The 20035-nt window shown below is 44.1% G+C and overlaps 1 protein-coding gene across 2 annotated transcripts in view; it reads right to left on the reverse strand.

Annotated features, from left to right (window-relative positions):
- The window catches only part of SDK1 (sidekick cell adhesion molecule 1), a 301817-nt gene extending 289562 nt beyond the window's left edge, over positions 1-12255 (reverse strand). For both annotated transcript variants that reach the window (XM_039360268.1, XM_039360267.1), the window contains exon 1: positions 11179-12255. In XM_039360268.1, the coding sequence (XP_039216202.1) occupies positions 11179-11455 (277 nt within the window). In that variant the 5' untranslated portion in view covers positions 11456-12255. The remainder of the gene's footprint in view (positions 1-11178) is intronic.
- Positions 12256-20035: the final 7780 nt, after the last annotated feature.

Consider the following 20035-nt stretch of genomic DNA (forward strand, 5'->3'; position numbering starts at 1 on the left):
ATTAAAGTTATTTTATTTAGTTGGTCACAAATGATTTTTTTTCCTAGCTGGGCCAAGTATTAGCAAAGATGCTAATATTGAGATAATCTCCAGGAATCAACTTGACTCGTTTTCTAACTGGCTATTTTCTTCTGCCACCAAAAGGACTTTGAGTTTGGGATCCAGTTTCATTGCAAGGGAAGAAAGTGAAGGAAGACATCAGTTTCCTTGCACTAATAACAGGGTGCTTGCTCTGCTAGCATGTTCAGAACTAATCTGCTTACATGAATATGTGATAGAAATCAATCTTAGATCCGAATCTGTGGTAAATATCATTACCCTCTGTGCTCAACTTTGACTGACAGCTAGATACCTCCTATCGGTACCAATTGACAGATGGGGAAATAAAAGCTGGAATGTGTCATAATTTACCACATCATCATGCCTATTTGTTTCAGGTTACAGTGATTCAGCAGTAAACATAACATGCCATTAAGTCAAAATGAATGACAACCAGAAGCTCAAGAGCAGAAACCATACAACTTCTTTTTAAAACAGTTTATAGCCGTGGCTTAGGAAAATTGTAACTCTGCTTTTTTTAAAGAAAGAAAACTAAATGCACAGCTGGGCCAAAATATTAGGCTCTGCTTCCATAGAATTTAACTCTTTTTTAAAAAGTTATTATAGTTATCAAATTTTCGGGTTGCTGTATACTGTAAGTCCCATTGAATATCTTTTCTAGATACAGCAGCTCAGCTCATAAATATTTTAAGTACCTGAGTGTGATGTTCTGTTGAAGTGAAAGGAGGCTATCACAACTAAGCCTGACCTGTGCAACACTTAGGCGATCACACCAAAAAGGGATGGATGGCACTACAGACTTGAGCATGTTCATTTTTCCCAGGTTAAAAAAGGAAATGTTGCTGTAATAAAAGAATTAGAGCAATCAATGGGCTCATGAAAGAAGCTGGGGCTGTAGATAGCAAATGGATTCCAATGGGAATTTGATTGCATAAAAAAGTACAGGGGGTTCTCGACTTACAAGAAGTCATTTACCGATGGTTCAAAGTTACAACAACACTGCCAAAAGGGACTGACAACGGTCCTCACACTGATAATCACTGCAGCATTCCCCACAAACACATGATCAAAATGTGGGTGTTTGACAACTGGGAACAGTTGCAGCATCCTGGGATCATGTGAACACCACTTCCGACTTTCTGAGCAACTCACAACAATCAATTTTTTAATCATTAAACTAGCAATTAGAGATAAAACATGACAAGTGTGACAAAGTGAAGTACATGATGTACAAGTTCATATAAATCCCTGATGCATGGACTTTAACCCAAGCTCTGTTTTCTACAACACTAAGCCGGTTTCCTACATACTATATATTTTTTTAAAAAATGCTGCTATGAAGAAGAAAAAGGAATGAAATAAAATTACAATATAGCACAGCAGTTCAAAGTAGGCAACCCAGAGTGATAAACACTAGATTGGCAACAATTCTCGGCAAATGGGTGATAACATATTGTAGCATCAATGCTTCAAATTTTAAAACCCCTGAGACACCTGTAACTGGTCATTTGTAAACCGAAGTCTGAGCATTTGCTGCTTTTGGTATTTAAAAGAACTTCCCATTGACAGAACATCTGGCAGTGGGGGGGGACATTTTCAATCCTCAAAGATCTGCCATTACCATAAAACTAGTTTAAGTAAGAAAAAGTATTAAGTATGACGGAGTAGCAATGAAGAAAGAGCGATTACTTTTCAGAGAAGCGCCTTATATGTTTCCACAGAGTAACTCCTAACCAGATTTTTTTCTCTCTCTCATTTAACTGTACAGAAATTCTATCAAACTTCCCAGCCCATTTTATGCTGAAATATGCAGGCGTTGCTTTCTTATCTGAAAGAGAAGTGCCTAAATGCCAGCCAGTTTCAGGGAAGCTAGGAAGAAGAAAACCTACATTTCTTGATCTCTGGTATCATTTTAGAGTTCTAAAACAAACAAACAAAAATCCCAATTATCTGCAATAATCCATCGTGAATATAAGGAACAGGAAGAAAAGTAAATGAGTTTCCTAGCCACCCTTCACCAGTCTTGAAAGACTACACAGGATCTGAATCAGGAGCAACAAGTCAACAATGGATGGACAGCGCCCAGTATCAGGGCTATAGATTATATTCAATAAAGTTCTCCAACAAATCAGCCACCAAACCACCCCCATTTTTGGAAGTCGCCAGAAGTTAAACCATCTTAGTGTTGAAGAAGAGACAAGATCATCAGGCACGTTCAAATTATTAGCCTCTCAAGCATGCATATTGTCTATAATCATCTTGAAAATTAATAATCCTCATCAAGTGAAGATTCTAAACCCACCTTGTAATTTTCTTCTTACCTGTAGCAACCAACAACTTGCCTGCAAGGAAACCTCAGGTGTTCCCCCATTCCTTTCTCTAGAATCCCATTTTTGTCTTCATCTGCAAAATTTCTCCTTTACTCTCAGAAGTTGTAAATTTAGCACCTACAAGGAGAGGTGGCTAAGGCAGATGGTGAGGGGAAAAAAATAACCACCCAAGATAACAAGAACACAATCAGATGATTGCTGCTTTTAGGAGTGATCTTTTGGGGGAGGTGCTGAAATTAAATTCTGGGAGAATGCATAACCCGCCCAGCTCTTAGAAATATTTCCCCCGTCTCTTTGGAGAATCCATTTTCTCTCCCTTGACTTCCATACATTTGCAAGTTTGTACACATGATTTATGTCTTTGCAAAAGACAAGGCACTTGAGCAAACAAATTCAATGGTGAAATACCTAGTGGGGGGGGGATTAAAAATCTCACACCCTTACAGAGATGCCTGACAACTGTCCCTCGGAAGATCTGGAGGGAAATGAGCTGTCCAGTTAACAATGCAAATTGCTGTTTAATTCGAAAGTATGGTTTAAACTCTGGAGTAAAGAAAAGAAAAAAGGGCATTGGTCCAGATGTGATTGGGCAGAAGAAAACTCATTGGGAGGAACAGAATGAAACTAAGACTTATTACTTCTGTCTACAGTAGAGTATAGAGTAGACACAGAATGGAGGAAGAAGGGCTGGTTAAGAGAATTTTTTAGGAGGAAGGGAGTGAAGAGGAAGGGCTGGAGAATGAAACTAAGACACAGATGGACAAAAGGGTGGTGCTTCCAAGTTGTAGAGCAAGTCTGTTGGTAAAATGATCCTGAACTGGGCAGGTGGAAAAGAGAACCAGCCAAATTGCAAGGAGAAAGAAATAGGTGTAATAATAGGAATGGATCAGGTTGCAAGGCAGGCAAAAGATATCCTGGATATTTGCAGGTAATGGTGAGGGTTGCACTCCAGACAAAATTAGACAGGGCTAGGAGTGTACATCAGGTGTATATGCAACAGGTATATGTGTATGAAAAGGTACCCAAACGTGTCACAATAGAAGTTCCCGCCTCTTCTTTATTGTACACCTCCCACCATCTTAGCTCTTTCTTTGTTGACTCTAATGCATTGATTGTCTCACTGTTTTAATCTTTTATAATATCATTTTATCAGATGGTAAGCCACCCAGAGCTGCACGATGGCAAGATGGATGGTGGGTAAATTTAATAAATAAACACATCCATCACTGGAAATGAAAAATATACAACCAAAAGGATGGAGTGTACAGTAATCACAGAGGACAGGAGTGGGAGCCATCGTCATCTGGAAGACCAGGGGAAGAAGGTCTGATGCAAGACCAAACATTTACAATCCATCGAAGCTCTCCACTGCACACCCTTGCTCCTTATATCCTTTTCTATAATTAAAACAAATACGATCACCCTTCAAGTCAAGCAGGAAAGATCACATCCATGCAGTGACGGTCCAATTACAAGGATTTACTGCTATTCATGCCTATGCATGGGAACCTTTTCTTCACAACTAGCCCCTGCTTGGCGTCGGATAAAGGTCTAACTTTAGAATTCAAGGAAGGTGAACTTAGTTCACTTGTGGCTACGTAGGGATTCTAGGCTGATACTTCTTTTCATTCCGACCCCAGATTCTGCCACTCCTTCTTTTACACTTCACTAAGTCACTTTGTGAGGAACCTGCTGGCCTTAAATGTTTAAAGATAGATCTGGAAGTTGGAGGCAGGTTTGTCACACTTTGTGTGGACTAGGGTTTGTTTGTTTGTTTTTTAAATGTATTTACATGGCTGTTGAAAAGATATGAAAAACCCCTTCTAGGGGAGATCACCTCTTTTTATGTCTCAGAAAGTGAGAGCGAAGCGGAAAGAACAGATGGAGCTAATTTGATCCTCAACCTGACTACCTGCATTGCCAGGCTCTAAATAGACCAGGTGGAAACTCTCCCAGTTTCAAAGCAGTGGTAGAGATATTATGGGCTGGAATCAGAAGTGGATGAATTGTCAGTTAGACTGCCATATCCCAGGATGCTGAGCGATGGGACAGAGTGGCAGAAACACCGGGCTTGAATTAAAATCAATGGGGATGAGGGGGAAAGCACCTATCGCCTTTTCTTGAATTCCTCTGACTTCAATTTAAGTCCTGTGGCCGTTATTCCAAGTATTGCCTGGAAGCTCATCGCTAGGATGGTTCTGTTACAAATCCTCTTTCCCTATCCAGGAGCCTGGCCATTGATACCAGAATGAATAATTCTGTCTATTCCGTTAGCAGATGGATTGGCAGCACATAAAGAATATTAAAATGGTGGGTAGTGAAAGCCACAATATTCTGAAGGAGCGTAATGAAAAAACAATCTGTTGTATCTGAGTGAAATTAAGTGTGTTATGCTAAGCTTTCAAAGAGAACCCTGTTGCAATGGCTGATTCTATAAATGCCATTAACTCGGCTCTCTCAGATCTGATACCAAATGTCTTTTCATTTGGTCTCACAAGAAATGTTATTATTTGCCTTTTAGAATAGACCACATTGCCTCTAGCCAAAGCTGCAAAAGAAGTACACAGCTGTCAAAACCTGTAAGATTTAAAAAAGCATGCTGCATTCACAAAATGATGAATGATCAGAAGAGTGGATCAGATTGCTTATTCCTGCCGAATCGCTTTCTATTATTGCATATTTTCCCCTCTTTAAAAGAATAATAAAATCCAGGCCACCAATATAATCTACTGAGTTGTATTACTGTACTTCTCTTGTGTGGAAACTTGAAAAGCTTCCCACGTTATTGGTGTACCAAGTCACAAAACACTATCTCGTTTTTCATTATCAGACAGGACTGACCCTTATCTGTCCCTCCCTTCCAGTATCATCTGCAAGTCAGAGTCCATTTTTTCTGACTTGCTCATAAGTTAAAATAAAGAGCAGGTTGCCACTGCAAAGCATAACAGAGCTTAAGCAGGGAGAAGCAAAAGTCCTCTCCAGATGCTAGAGTAGAAAACAGAAGAGGAGAAGGATTTCCTGTCTATGTTTATTGTTCTTATCTTTGGTGAGACAATAAATACAATGCAGTTTCTCAACAATGACAATACATCTGTCTTAATATTGTTATCATCCTTCTCCTCAAAGTAAAAGTTGAAATATTTTTTTCCCATCAGGTCTTCAAATTCATCTTGGCTACAAGGAGAAAAATTTATTTTTTACAACCCAAGCGTGAAGTTGGAAATTTCAACATTTCCCAAGGCAACAAATTGCTGGTGCTTAATGAAGAGGCCAGCTTCAAGGAGCTACATATTTCCATCTGTCTTCCCCATTGCCATCCCTGAGGTAGCAGTCGTGATACTTTCTCCAAGAGATCAGATACCTCCCATTCATCATCTTTCCAACATGCTGGGAAGGTGGCGGAAAGAATTCCAGGCCATTTTGGCAAATACAGTTTCCAGAAGGATTGTTGCCAGTATAACACAAATATACATAAAATTAAGACAAAAAAGGGAGAGGGTTGATTATCCAAATTATCTCCATATTCTTCTATTAGTAGAGTGAATAGAAATATCTTTCTCAAGCGTCAAAGGTCAACCCAGAGCTGGTTCTATTTAGGTTCAACAGCACCAAAGAAGCATATTAATATGCATTTTGCAACCATCTGAAATGAAGCACTAAGACAGTGGTTCTCAACCTGTGGGTCGGGACCCCATTTGGGGTCGAACGACCATTTCACGGGGGTCGCCAAACAACGCAGTCCGCCATTTTTCCCCCCTCCCTTTTCCTTAGCTATGCTACTCCCTTTTATTCTATTGGCTTTTGAAAGCCAATAGAATAGACTCTCTTGAATAGAGTCTAATTCTATTGGCTTTCAAAAGCCAATAGGAATTGTCCAGGCTGTCTCTGCCCTGCTGAGCCCGCCAAAAGTCCCATTCTGCAAACGGTGCTGCACCAGTTGAGTAAGTCCTCGACTTACGACCGGTTGGGGGTCGCGGCATTAAAAAGGTTGAGAACCACTGCACTAAGAAGTAGTCTTTGTTGTGTATTGTTAACCCCTCCCCTTAAAATTTCTGACCTGAAGATTTGCAGCCTGTCAGGAGAAATGTCTACAGCCTTTCTACACAGTATCTTTGGCTATATTTGCAACTTCTCAGATATTTCTCTGCCTTTAGTGCAGTGGTTCTCAACCTTTCTAATGCTGCGACCCCATAATACAGTTCCCCATGTTGTGGTGACCCCCAACCACTTATACATCACCAGGTGCCAGGGGCGTGGCCAAGGAAAAGGGGAAAAAAATGGTGGACAGCCTTGTTTGGCGACCCCCATGAAATGGTTGTTCGACCCCAAATGGAGTCCCGACCCACATGTTGAGAACCACTGCTTTAGTGGAAAACAAGTTTGTCAACTGAGCATCATTTTTGAATTCTTCATGCTCTCTAGGTTAAATGCTGTTTCTATTTTATGGAATTATTGAAATTAGCACATTTTGCTAATGCTACCAGTTCATATATTTGATGTCTTAAAAGCCCCATTGTCACATAACAATATGTTCCTCTTCCATCAGATTTTTTTTTTTTTTTGGTTTTAATAAAGCACGTGGAACATTAATCTCACTTTAAGCATTCAGCTCTTTAAACCACTTTAAATTAAAGATTTGATCAAGTATCATACAATGTTGCACCAACATCTCTTTAATCTAAGAAAACCAGGCATGTTCTCTTTCTTTAAACATTAAAGTACTGTTTTACATTAAAGAATGCTTACAGCTATACCCTGTGCTTTTATTTCCCTAAAAAAAAAAAAAATCAACTCAGCTCCTGTTGTTAAGTGCCAAAGAAAATAATTTGTCTAGGGCTAGGCCATCTTTCAATGCTTAAAAAATGCTTATTGTTGAAAAAAAAAGTATGTTGGAAGATGTCCTCCAGTAAGATATGCCTTTTCCCTTAATAATTCTATTTGTATTTAAGGAAGAAAGGAAGGGTTTATTAGCTAAAGTCAGCTCCTTATCTTGGGCCTGATAGCTCACAGGAAAATGGAGTGCCAGTTTCAGACCAGTTATGTGGCACTTAGGATGTCCCAGTTAGTTGCTAAGAGCATCTCAGACTATTTCCCTACTTTCCAGGCCTGTAACCACCTTATCTCCTTTATCTTGGAGGCAGCTGCAATTTGCCAGCTCTCACCCAATCCATCACAGCTCCTCTGGCAACTGTCAAAAGATCTGTTAACCTTAATCCAGATAGAATATGGTGGAGGGGAGAAGTTGAGCAACATTAGCAAACTACGAGCGTATTGTGGTTTATTAGCAAACTACAAGCGTGTTGTAGCTTCTATTGACTACTTGTTATTTGATAACATTGATAATGTGTTAATTATTGTGAGGTGATTAACATATGTTGTTCAGGCAAGGTGCTTCGAGGGAAATTATTGAGGTGGCGGAAAAGCATTCATGATAGATAAATAAATAAATACTAACGACATGGCACTTCGAATCTCGGAATGACTGCTTTCAGCAGGTCCGTGTAGATGCAGAACAGCAGGGGAAAATGTCTGTGGAGATTCTCAAATCATCCATGTCATAGTTACCCCAAAGGTGCTTTTCCACGAGGCAACTGGATTTTCCTGTTTTTGTTTGAAGACGTTTCGCTTCTCATCCAAGAAACTTCTTCAGCCTGACTTCCCCACCATCCAAGTCAGAGCTGAAGAAGCTTCTTGGATGAGAAGGAAAACATCTTCAAAGAAAAACAAGAGAATCCAGTTGCCTTGGGAAAAAGCACCTTTGGGATAGCAGGGGAAAATGAAAAGAAATTTATGGGTCTCCACAGAGTTATGTCTTAGGGGGTCAAACAGAATTTCCCCATTGCCACACTGATGGTGGCCTTCAAATATAAAACTAGACAATCCACCACGAGTTCAAGAGAATCAACGTCTCCATGCCTCTCCCTCGGCCAAAGTCCTCCACCCAACTGGTCCAGAGCTGAAATAAATTCTATTCACCAGTTTCTTCCAAGCATACTTCTAACTGGATAGCCACTTCTTTCTCTTCTTGGGATACCAATATTTGGATGATAAATGAGAGTCATGAGGTCACTAGAAAAAAAATAACACTTAAAAGACAAACTTCTTTAAAAGTTGAAGGATGAAGATTCTTTGTGTGTGGGGGGGGGGAGATTTATAATGATCCATCACTTGTAATCGATTTAAATTTGACCTTCTCCATTTTATAAACTGTTTCAAATAATCTTCCTAGCATGCTTTTGTACAAAAGGCCTCTAATCAATTTGAGCTGTAGACCCAGCAAAGAGATTCCCACAGCCATTTGAGAAAACTTTTGGACCAATCAACAAATTACATCCAAAGTAAATTGTGTATGAGTCTGTTTCTTTTTTGTAGCTGGTTTAGTAACAATGTATTTAGTGCTTTTTATGTAGGTGATTAATTTGAAACTGGCCTACACTGAATTGTTACATTGGGAATGTTTATATTAAATTTCTGGAAGGAAGTTATTTTGTATGAAAATATGTTCTCATATGCCAGGAAAAATACTGAAAAGCAAAACTGTTTTAAAAAGTCAGTAAAGAACCTTTGCTAATAATAATAATAATAAAAGGCCTTGAAAGTATTCTGGGAAACACAAATGCTAAACAATCTTTGCTTGAGACATGTAAACCAAGGGGGCTCAGAATTATTCATTGTATCTGAAAGCTAAAGTTTTGTCCCACAGATCTCAAACTCTTTCAGATGCTAACTAATAGGAAATTAACATAATCTCAAATTAAGTCCACTAATTATAAGAAATATGAACAATGTACCAACTTCAGCATTGTAAGATTATAGCCAATTAGACCACAATTAGATCTGCAGCGATATCCCCTTATGTCTGGTTTCCCTTCAAAAAGAATTCACACAAACTTCTAGGGACATATCATAATGTTTATGTCCTGAATGCCACAGGCCCTATTCTTGTGATCCCTTAAAAGCTAATGAAACATACAAGTTGTTGTGGGTTTCAATAAATAAAGTTTATATCTAAAATATTAAAGTTTTCAAGATGGGGCAGGAGAGCTGCTTATTAATAGTTTAGAACAAGACTTTCCATGTTGTTGGTCTGTTTATTTTGAGTTGCTACAAGAAACCCATAAGATTCCTGGGCTCCTGACCAATTCAGTCATTTGAAGTACCAACAAAATGCCAATCCTTTCCCTTTAAAAGACGAACTCCCATTGTGCCTTTTATTCATTGAAAGATGCAGTCCTAATCATTGATGTAAATCAACTTTAGGGGACAAGGAATCACAGCCTCATGATTTCAACAAATCATGTGTTTGCTCCATGTGCTCCTCAATCAATCCTATAGTTTTCAGAGGGCTATGAAAGAAAGGCTGAATAATAACCAGCACGTTGTTAGCACTTCCGGAAATGAAGTGGTCACTTAAGCACCGGTCAAAATATGATAGCAGCTGGATCCCTGGTCCATATTTGGCACCAGGGAGTTTTAAGTGCTTAATACTTAATAATTCCCTCGAAATGTGATTTCCTAGCTTGGCAGTGCATGCCTGCTGACCATTACAAGTATCTTACATCGCAAGGAGTGGCCTTATCTTTACAGTATTCAGAAGGTCACTTATTATCCAAGCCATAGCATTGCACTACTAAAGGATCATCTCCAATAACTGAGGAACAGCAAGTCTTTTTTTTCTTAAAGCTACAGAACATGGAAGCTTCAATAAAATAAAACCACTTCTGGTAACATAATCCAGTTCCTAAGTATATTTAAGCAATTTCTATTGAATACACCAAGTTATTGTTGCACCAAGCTGCAGACTTGTTTCATCTTGACTGCTCCCAAATGCTCAGATCTTATTAGCTAATCAGGGAGAAGAGCCTCACTTTCTCTAGGGAAAGTTACTTTCACTCTTCAGCCGGAGAAAAAACAATATCAGAAAGGTCATTTTAATTGATTCAAGCCCATGCATGCAAAACTGGCTTCACTGCGGACTGCAAGAAATCTCGTTTAAACATCCGTTCAAATATTTATCTTCCCAAAGGTCATGACGATATTTATCACAAAAAGAAAAGAGAGAGGGGGGGAGGGGGCAATACAAAATACAAGGGAAGGGGCCACTTTCACTCGAGATGATGAAAGGGTTGGGAGAAAGACTGCCAATATTTGGCTTGGCCTCTCGCGTTTCTCGGGACAAGAAGGGAGGGGGCAGACTCAACCCGGGAGGGGGAGGGAGTGGAAGAGCAGCTGGGCGCCAAGGCCCGGACGGGAAACTTCCGCGAGGAACGGGGAAGCCGAGCAGCGGAGCTCGTCTTCCCCTCCCCTCCCCTCCCCAAAGGCCGGCGAGGCGGGGATTTGGCTGGTCGACTTCGCTCCTGGCTGCTTCCTGGAGCCCCCCAGCCAAGAGCGGGCGAGGCCGGATCTCCCGAGCCCAGGAAGCGCGTCGGCGGCCAGCACCACGCTCCTCGCCCCGGCGCCGCGCTGGCTCACGCGCCGCCCGCTTCTCGGCTCGGGTGGGGGGGAGGGAAACGAGGCTTGCCCCCTCCCCCGGCAGCAGCCGAGCTTAGCCCTCCGGGGAGCGCTCCTCGCCTCCGCCCCAGCTCCCCGGAGCCCCTCCACCCGTCCTGTTGCAGCCTCTGGGGCGGCGGCCGAGCCAGCATCCCCGAAGCCCCCCACCCCCTAGTCCCGGCCGCCTGCTCCCCCGCCTCTGGCTCCACTGCCGGCGGGGCGGAACTGCAGATTCATGCCCGGCGCTGGCCAAGCGGAGCGGAGGCGGGCAGAGGCGAGGGGGGCCCCGGCCGCTTACCTTGCGCCAGGGCGCGCCACACGTGCAGCTGGAGCCAGAGCAACGCCCACCAGCCCGGGCAGCGGCGGGAGAAGCCGGGCGGCGAGGAGAAGAAGCCGCAGCCGCCACCTGGGTCTTCGCAGCAGAAGTTTAACTTTGTCCGTGTCCGGCCGCGCCGGGCGCCGCTGCTCCGCCGAGGAGCGTCCCGGGCCGGCGCGGGGCTGCGCGCAGAGTCCCGTCGGGGTCCGTCGGAGTCCCGGCGAAGTTGCCGCGGCCGGGCAGAGCGGCACGCCCGCATGGCAGCCTGGCAGGGGGCGGCGGGCGGGCGGGCGAAGCGCGGGAGCTGCGCCGTCGTCCCGGCGGCGGAGGGGCCGCTTAGCTGGAGCGGCGGCGGAGCTGCTCCCTCCTCGCGCCGGCTAGGCGAGCTCCAGACCCGGGCGAAGCAGGCGGCGGCGGCGGCATCGTCTCCATCTCCTCCTCCGCCGCCGCCACCAGCGCCGTGGCGGCCGCCTCCCTTCCCTGCTGCAAGGCTGGAGGACGCGGCTGGCGGCGGGCACTGCCCTGCCTGGCGAGGCGGCGGCGGCGACTTCAGCCTTCCCCTCCGCCTGGCTTTAGCCTCGCTCGCCTGCCCGCCCGCCCACTCGCCGCCGTCCTCCGGAGCTGGCGAAGTTGGCCAAGTCCCTCGCGCCGGGCAGAGGCAGCGCCGCGGGGATCGGACCACCGGGGCGGCTGGTGGTGCTGCTGCTGCTGCTGCTGCTGGAGCTGCTGCGCCTCGACGAGCCCCCAGCCCGGCTTCCACGCGTGCGGGAGGGGGGGGGAGCCACTCGCTGGCGCCTCGCCCGGCTCCGGAGACTGGAAGAGCCCCGCCGCCTACAGGTGAAGCGCAGCCTGGCTTGAGCTGGGGAAGAAGCCGCCGGTGTTGCTGCTGCTGCTGCTCTCCCGGCGACCTGCGCCACCGGCGACCCGCCGGCGGGAGGAGGAGGAGGAGGCGAGGCGGAGGAAGCGGTGGCGGCGAAGGGAGACCTGCTCGAGTTTCCCTCCCGCGGGAGAAGCAGCGGCGCGAGCGGAGGAGAAGCGCCCTTCGCCTCCCCGCCAGCTCCGGGGCGGGGGGAGGCGGGTCCGTCGGTTGTAGGGGCGGGCGGGAGGGACGGCCGGGGAGGTGGTCGTCGCCTCGAGACGGGCTCGGTCGTGCGCGACCCTTGGAAGAATCTGCCAGGACGAGAAGAAGAAGAAGAAAAAAAAGAGCGAATGAGACTCTCGTGACAGCAGCGCGTAGCCACGCCGCGCGCAGCCCGTTTGGAATCCCGCGCAGCTCGGGGGCTTGAACAGAACAGAACAGAATGCAGAATAGAATAGAATAGAATAGAATAGGATGGGGAACTCAGATTTGCAGATGACACCAAGCTGGCAGGAACAGCCAACACCCCAGAAGACAGGCTTAAGATACAGGAGGATCTAGACAGACTTGAACACTGGACGCTGTCTAACAAAATTCAGTGGTGAAAAAGGTAAGGTTCTACATTTAGGCAAGAAAAACCAAACGTACTACTATAGTATAGGTGGGACCTTGCTCAATAGTAGTAACTGTGAGAGGGATCTTGGAGTCCTAGTGGACAATCACTTAAATATGGGCCAGTGGTGTGCTACAGCTGCCAAAAAAGCCAACACAGTGCTAGGCTGTCTGACTGATCCCAAGGAACAGACTTTTCCAAGCAATCTCTTTACACAGAGAAATCCCACTAATTGCCAGAAGACTAGATGCCTGGGAAAAACTTTGGGCTATGCAATTTTTCCCACAGAGCTTCTGCAAATTCAGTTCCCTGAGCTGCAATGTAACTAACCCTGAATGGCCTGGCCTTTATTTGGGGATAACTTTAACCTGTCCAATTATTTATTTTATTTATATCCCACTGTTATTGTTTTTTTTTATAAACAACACCAGGCGGGAAACATATCTCATCCTCCTCCATCCTTTTTTCTCCACAGCAATCTTGTGAGGTAGGTTGGTAGAGAGAATGACTTGCTCAGCTGGCTTTTCTGTCTAAGGGCAGGACTAGAACTCACAATCTCCTGGTTTTTAGTCTTAATCACCAGACCAAAATGGCTCTTTTTTGGTCTTTCTTCCATCCATCCATTTCGTTCGATGATGTTTTCCACCCCTGGTTCTTCCCTCCTGGCCTTCCTTTCCCAATCTTTTTTCAAGTCTGCTTTTATCTCTGAAATCTCCCTTTTCCTTAGCACCTTGCTAAGAGTTGTTGGACAAGATGAGCAGCAAATAAGTTTTATAAACAAATAAATAAAATATATAAGAAGACACACCCCCCCTCAACTGCCCTCCTAACTTACACCACAGGGACATTGTGAAAATTGAAAAAAATAAATCACCCAGAGCCTTGGAAACCCCATAGCTGCTGAAACCCTTGAGAAGACTGAAAAATCTGTTTTATTTCCTCAGCAAGGAGCTGCAACCTGAGAGACCCTCCACCATTTTAAGGGGTTACAATAATCCCCTCCCTCATGGAAGCCCCTCAGAGCCTCAAAGGTTCCTTCCAAAGAAATTAAACTCTTGTGTGGGTGAATGGAAGGTGCAGTTAAACAATGGCTGCTGTCCAGGCAGCTTTGATAGGTTTCCATCTCTGCAGGGATAAATAAAGCATTTTAGAAATAACACATCCGCAGACTCACCCTGGGTGCAATTTGCACGTGCATAGATGCCCAAAAGACACAGCTACGTGGTTGTCTGTGTTCATGTATGTTACATACATGCATGTAGAGATATCGCAAGGGACCCTCTTTTTTTGCCCCAGGTATCTCTTTTATAGAGCCTACATGGATATAGGCGCGTGTCTGGGATAGGGGCGACTTATGGTTGTGTGTCACAGAACGTGGGTTTATACTTTTAACACGCTTTTTCGTCTTTACTGAGGGGAGCCAACAGCAGCACCATCACACACAATCCGTCGCCTGCCAGCCTCCAACTGGCAAGAGCGCAAAAATCTGTCCCGCGCAGGGCTCGCGCTCCACCTTTTTCGCGGGCGCCTCTCGCCCGCTGATTGGACAATCAAGCGTCCGAGGGGCGTGGCGGGAACCAGCCGGCGCTCTTTCCCTGCCTAACGGCTGAGAGGGGAAAAAAAAAAGAAAAGGAAAGAAATAGCGCGCGCGCCTAAGCCCCGCGCGCCTGCGCGCTCTTCTACTCTCTCTCTCTCTCTCCCCCCCCCCTCCACCACCCGGCCTGCTGGAGGGGCTTTCTCCGAAGCCGTCCCGCTTTGCCAGGCGTCGGCTCTACCGCGTCCCCTACCGGCTGCCAGGGAAGCGACAGCGACGTTGCGCCGAAGAGACCCGCCCTTTGCTCGGGGGAAATTAATAGTAATTAGGGAGATGCAGCTGCGCCAGCGGTGCAAAAAGACCGCGGGGGATGCAGGACAGCGCCGGGTTTTTTTTTTCTTTTTTTTCTTTTTTTTCTTTTTTTACATTTTTGCAAGAAGGGAGAGGTCAGGTTGATGCAATGGTGGCCCGTTTCTATTTTATTTTATGTTCTGTTTTCATTTATTTTATTTTTTCTTTCATATTTTCTTTCTGTTTCATTTTTTTATTATTCCATATCCGTTATTTATTTTTTTAAATAATTTATATTCTTTTAATTTTTCCTTTTTTTTAAGGGTTTTATGTTTTTTCTTTTTTTAAGAAAATGTCCCCTCCCCCCTTAGGCACTGCAGGAGCTTGACACCGCTTTAGCAAACTTGCAGCCCGCGGGGCTTTCTCTCATGACATCGTTGCGGCTTAGCAAGGTAGGACGGGGTGGGGGGGGTCTCTTCAGGCAGCAGCCGCGTGATGCGCGACCTCCCACGTTGCAGGCTTTCCTCCCGCTTTGCGTCTTAACTGAGAGCCCTAAGAAGGGGCTTTGACAAAGCGCTCACATCAAAGCGGACTCTTGGTTGCAAAGCTTGCAGAATAAATGGGTGGAAGACCCCCCCCCCGCAAGCCATTGACTTCTTTTTCTGGTGCCCAGCAGACCCCCGGGTCTCCCCCTCCGTGGCCTCCTTGCACGTTACCTACACCCCAAATCTATCTTATGGCACAGGAGAGGAACCGGTGGTTCAGAAAGACCAAAAATATTCCTGGGGCTGCTTTACATAACAATATCCATTGGATGCAAATGTCCCTTTTCTAACCCAGCATCTTAGGAATAATCAAAGAACACCTGTTGCACACAGGTAAAGTGAGAAATAGGTGAAGATGCTCCGGAAACTTGCAATAGAAGCAGGATGGGAAACCATCCCTAACCTGGTTTCCAAATTCTGATCTGTGAGAATCTGCTTGAAGAGACACAGACCACAATTAAGGAAACAATATCTTAGTACAAGGGTGTCAAACTCGCAACGTCACATGACGTGTCACGACGTATTGCAACTTTTCCCCCATTGCCGGAGCTAGGGAGGGCGCGGTTTTGGCATGATGTATCCGGCCTGCAGGCCGGCAGTTTGATACCCCTGTCTTAGTATGTAATAATAATAATAATAAAGTTGGAAGGGACCTTGGAGGTCATCTAGTCCAGCCCCCGCTCAGGCAGGAAACCCTATACCATTTCAGACAAATGGCTGTCCAGTCTCTTCTTAAAAACTTCCAGTGTTGTAGCATTCGCCGCTTCTGGAGGCAGGTTGTTCCACTGGTTAATTGTTCTAACTGTCAGGAAGTTTCTCCTTAGTTCTAGGTTGCTTCTCTCCTCAATGAGTTTCCATCCGTTGCTTCTTATCCTGCCTTCTGGTGCTTTGGAGAATAGCTTGACTCCCTCTTCTTTGGGGCAGCCCCTGAGATACTGGAACACTGCTATCATGTCCCTCCCTCGTCCTTCTCTTCGTTAAACTAGACATACCCAATTCCAGCAGCCGTTCCTTATATGTTTTAGCCTCCAGTCCCCTAATCATCTTTCTTGCTCTTCTCTGTATTCTTTCTAGAGTCTCATCGTGGTGACCAAAACTGGATGCAGTATTCTATGTGTGGCTTTATGTCATGTGAATACAACTCCTATTGCACATTAGGCTGGTAGAGAAACAGAACCAGCTGATAGATTGCAAAAAAAAAAAAAAAAAAGATAGCCTGATTTCAGTGAACATGGTTTATTCTATAAGCACAAGTGGAATTCATACAATATACCTCCTGAATCCTAGTTTATAAACCCAATGGCAGCATTCACCCCTCAAATCCAAAAGGACTCTTAAGGTTTTTTAGGAGACCTGGCACAACATTAAACCCAAGCTAAGAATATTATGCAAGATGCCCATTGCTGTTTGGTTTTAGCTGTTCTCCACCCTCCTGGCTAATCTCCGGAATCCCTCGTGTACAAAGCCTGCCACGATATTTCATAGGCAATACACAAAAAAGCACCAAAAACTCTTCACTTTGAAAATGGCGAGCTTCCGTAAAATGTTTTTGCCAAGAGTTCCATCAAAAGATTCCGTTCTCATTGACTCTAAAAATAGACAGGGAAAACAAGGGGAAAATAATCCATTTTGCTCTATTACAATGGCAGATATGTAATTGATATAAAGTACAGGGATCTGCACTTTGTTAAACTTGCAGATTGCCTTTGGATTAAAAATGGGCCAAGTCCAACGGGGCCAGCGAAATCCCCCAGGGAAAGGCTATATTTACAGCTACTGCTGTACAATTACCAATAGTTAATTCAGAGCAGCAGCAAAGTGTTACCTTTGTCTTGAGTTTTTTAAGGTAGAGGCAAGATTTAATTTACCTTAGCCAGGAATGCAAAGCACTCTTAATTAGGTTTTTAATTACTTCTAACAAAGGGAATGGCGGGAGAAAAATCTCCTAGCTAACTCCTTTTTAAGTTTTCAAGGTCAGGCAGGAGGACAGACTTTACGACTTACAATTTAGCCCAAAACTTCGGTGCATAAGTGAGCTTTGCCCCTATTGCTTGTTAAGTGAATCCATTGCCGTTGTTCCATTAGTAACATGATTGCAAAGTGAATCTGGGTTCCCCATTGACTTTGCTTATGAGAAGGTCTCAAAAGGGGATGACGTGACCCCGAGACCTTTTGCAATCTTCCCAGCCAGCTTCTGACAAGCAAGGTCAATGAGGAACCTGGATTGACTTGGCAACACGTGATTCATGTACCACCTGCAGTGTTTCACTTAACGGTAGTCAAAAAAGGCTGTAAAATCAAGTGCAACTCATTTAACTTGCTTAGAATAGAATAGAATAGAATAGAATAGAATAGAATAGAATAGAATAGAATAGAATAGAATAGAATAGAATATGGAATGGAGAAGAGAAGAGGGAATAATAGGAATATGAACAATAGAATAGAATAGAATAGAATAGAATAGAATAGAATAGAATAGAATAGAATAGAATAGAATAGAATAGAATATGGAATGAAGAGAAGAGAAGAGGGAATAATAGGAATATGAACAATGAATAGAATAGAATAGAATAGAATAGAATAGAATAGAATAGAATAGAATAGAATAGAATAGAATAGAATATGGATTGGAGAAGAGAAGAGAAGAGAAGAGGGAATAATAGGAATATGAACAATGAATAGAATAGAATAGAATAGAGAAGAGTAGAGTAGAGTAGAATAGAATAGAATAGAATAGAATAGAATAGAATAGAATAGAATAGAATAGAATAGAATAGAATAGAATAGAATAGAATAGAAGCTGGAAAGGACCTTGGAGGTCTTCTAGTCCAGCCCCCTGCTCAAAACACTAGTAGTGAGGAAGTAGTCCTGGTGACTTAATACATTTACTAAGCCTCCAGCTATCACTCTGGGCTGAAAACATCTGGAGCAGGCATCTCTGTAGGCCTTACACATCCCACAGCTGTAGCCCTACGGCCTCTAACTAGACTCTAGTTAGTCTGGGGCTCAAATCTTTCCACCTTGGAAACACCCAGCCCTTCTGCTGAACTCTTTAGGATTAAGGATGGATATTCAGATCACTTAGAACCTCGGCTGGACTTCCTTGTTAAGCTTTTTTTCCCCTTCCCCGAATAAACAAAAACAGAATGGTGCATTTGTCATAAATGGTGACTCTTCTTCGCACAGGCACTTAATTTCCACACCGGTGAGAATATTCTCTCCTCCTCTCCCGATCCCTGTCCCAAAGATAACCAACTCCTGCAGACAGAGCTCTGATTGTGACACGGGGCCCGGCGTCTTACTTGCCAGACAAATGCCTGGAATCCTTTTTTTCTTCCGAGCTCCCCACCTGCTTGGTGGAATCAGGGCGGGAAAACACGTTGCTCAAGTTGCTTATTTTAGCTGTATAATTAAAACTGAGTCATTTGTCTTCTGTCCATTCTTTGCCTAATTTTATACCTGCAGGTGGTTCTTCTTTCGTTTCTCCTCGGCTGCCTGGGATGTTTTGAAAAACAACAGTCATAACAACAGTTATTAGCCAGAAGGATGTGATGGTTTAAAATAAACAATATACACTTAGTCCTTGACTTACAACCATTTGTTTAGCGACCGTTTGAACTTATAACACGCTGAAAGAGACTTATGACCGTCGTAGCATCTCCATAGCCATGTGATCAAAATCCAGGCTCTTGACAACAGCCATATATTTATGGTTTTAGCCTTCCTGGGTCATTTGTGACTTTTCCAGCTGGCTTCCAACAAGCAAAGTCAACGAGGAAGCCGATTCCGGAGACAGCCCAAGATCCAAATTTTCTGCACATTTCCCCGATTCCTGGTCATGCTGCTGCTGCTACTGCTGCTGCTATTACTCTGGTTCTTTGATTTACTAGCTATTATGGGATGCACCTCCTCAAACCTGCAAATCCAAAGAATTCATATTGTAAGGGGGGGGGAGATCCGTCTAGGTTATGCAAGAAACTGATTTTGAAAATCTGTGCGATGGCTGTCAAAAGTAATTTGCATTACAGTGTGCAAACCCCACTGTTAGGAAAAGATGGTGGTGTTTAAAAATGTATAGCAATCTTTCTCACTGTGGTTCAGTAACTCAGCTGGAGGGGAGGGGTTGGCATCTAGAAATAAGAATGTTTAAAAGGTACCAGAATAGGAAAAGTTGACAAATTATAGTAGTGGAGAAGTTTCTCCTTAGAGCGAAACAAGGTGGAGGAAGAGGGTGGAAGTCATTTTTTTCCCCCTTCGTTAAAAATAATTTTTTATTGAAGCAACTTTTTACAAAGTGAAATCAATGATGATGTTACCTAGTTTGGTTATGAAACAAGAAAACAAGCCAGCTCAGAGAGCACCCGGGACCCCTCATTTCAACCCTGAGCTACAGATATTCTCTTTTATTGGAAAGCAATACCCTTTTTAAAAGGAAAAGAAAAGTAATCAGTAAATAAGAAAGAACAGAGAGAAGGAGAAAAAAAAGAAAGGGAAGGGAGGAAGGAAGGAAGGAAGGAAGGAAGGAAGGAAGGAAGGAAAAAGGGAAGGAAGAAGGAGGAGGGAGGGGAGGGAGGAAGGCAGAAAGGGAGAAGGAAGAGGAAGGGAGGAGGGAAGGAAAAAAGGAAGGGGGAAAGTCTTCTGATCTTCTTTACAACAGTTATAAAGGCATTTATGTTTTACCCTCTCTAAGATTACATCCTTCTAAGCTTGCTCCTTTCCATATTCTACTCTTTCTAATCATCAAACCCATAAATTACAAGTTCATTTTTTCCATTTTCAGCAAAAAGGCCTTCCTTCTAGCCGCCAGCCAACCTACTTGTCTTTTCCCTAATCAAACACGTCGGTTTTGCCAACTCGGCAAATTCTGCCCCCTTCACCAACCATTGTGGGGGTTTCCAAATTTGCCCTCTTCTTGGCGCGTGGCATAATCTCGCTGCAGCTACTTGTGCACAAAACCAATCTTCAGCGTTCTTCCTATGTATTCATCAGCTTAATTG

Source organism: Crotalus tigris, unplaced genomic scaffold, assembly GCF_016545835.1.
Source record: "Crotalus tigris isolate CLP2741 ecotype Arizona unplaced genomic scaffold, ASM1654583v1 scf7180000019173.45859301935:6455823, whole genome shotgun sequence".
Classification (NCBI taxonomy): Eukaryota; Metazoa; Chordata; class Lepidosauria; order Squamata; family Viperidae; genus Crotalus; species Crotalus tigris.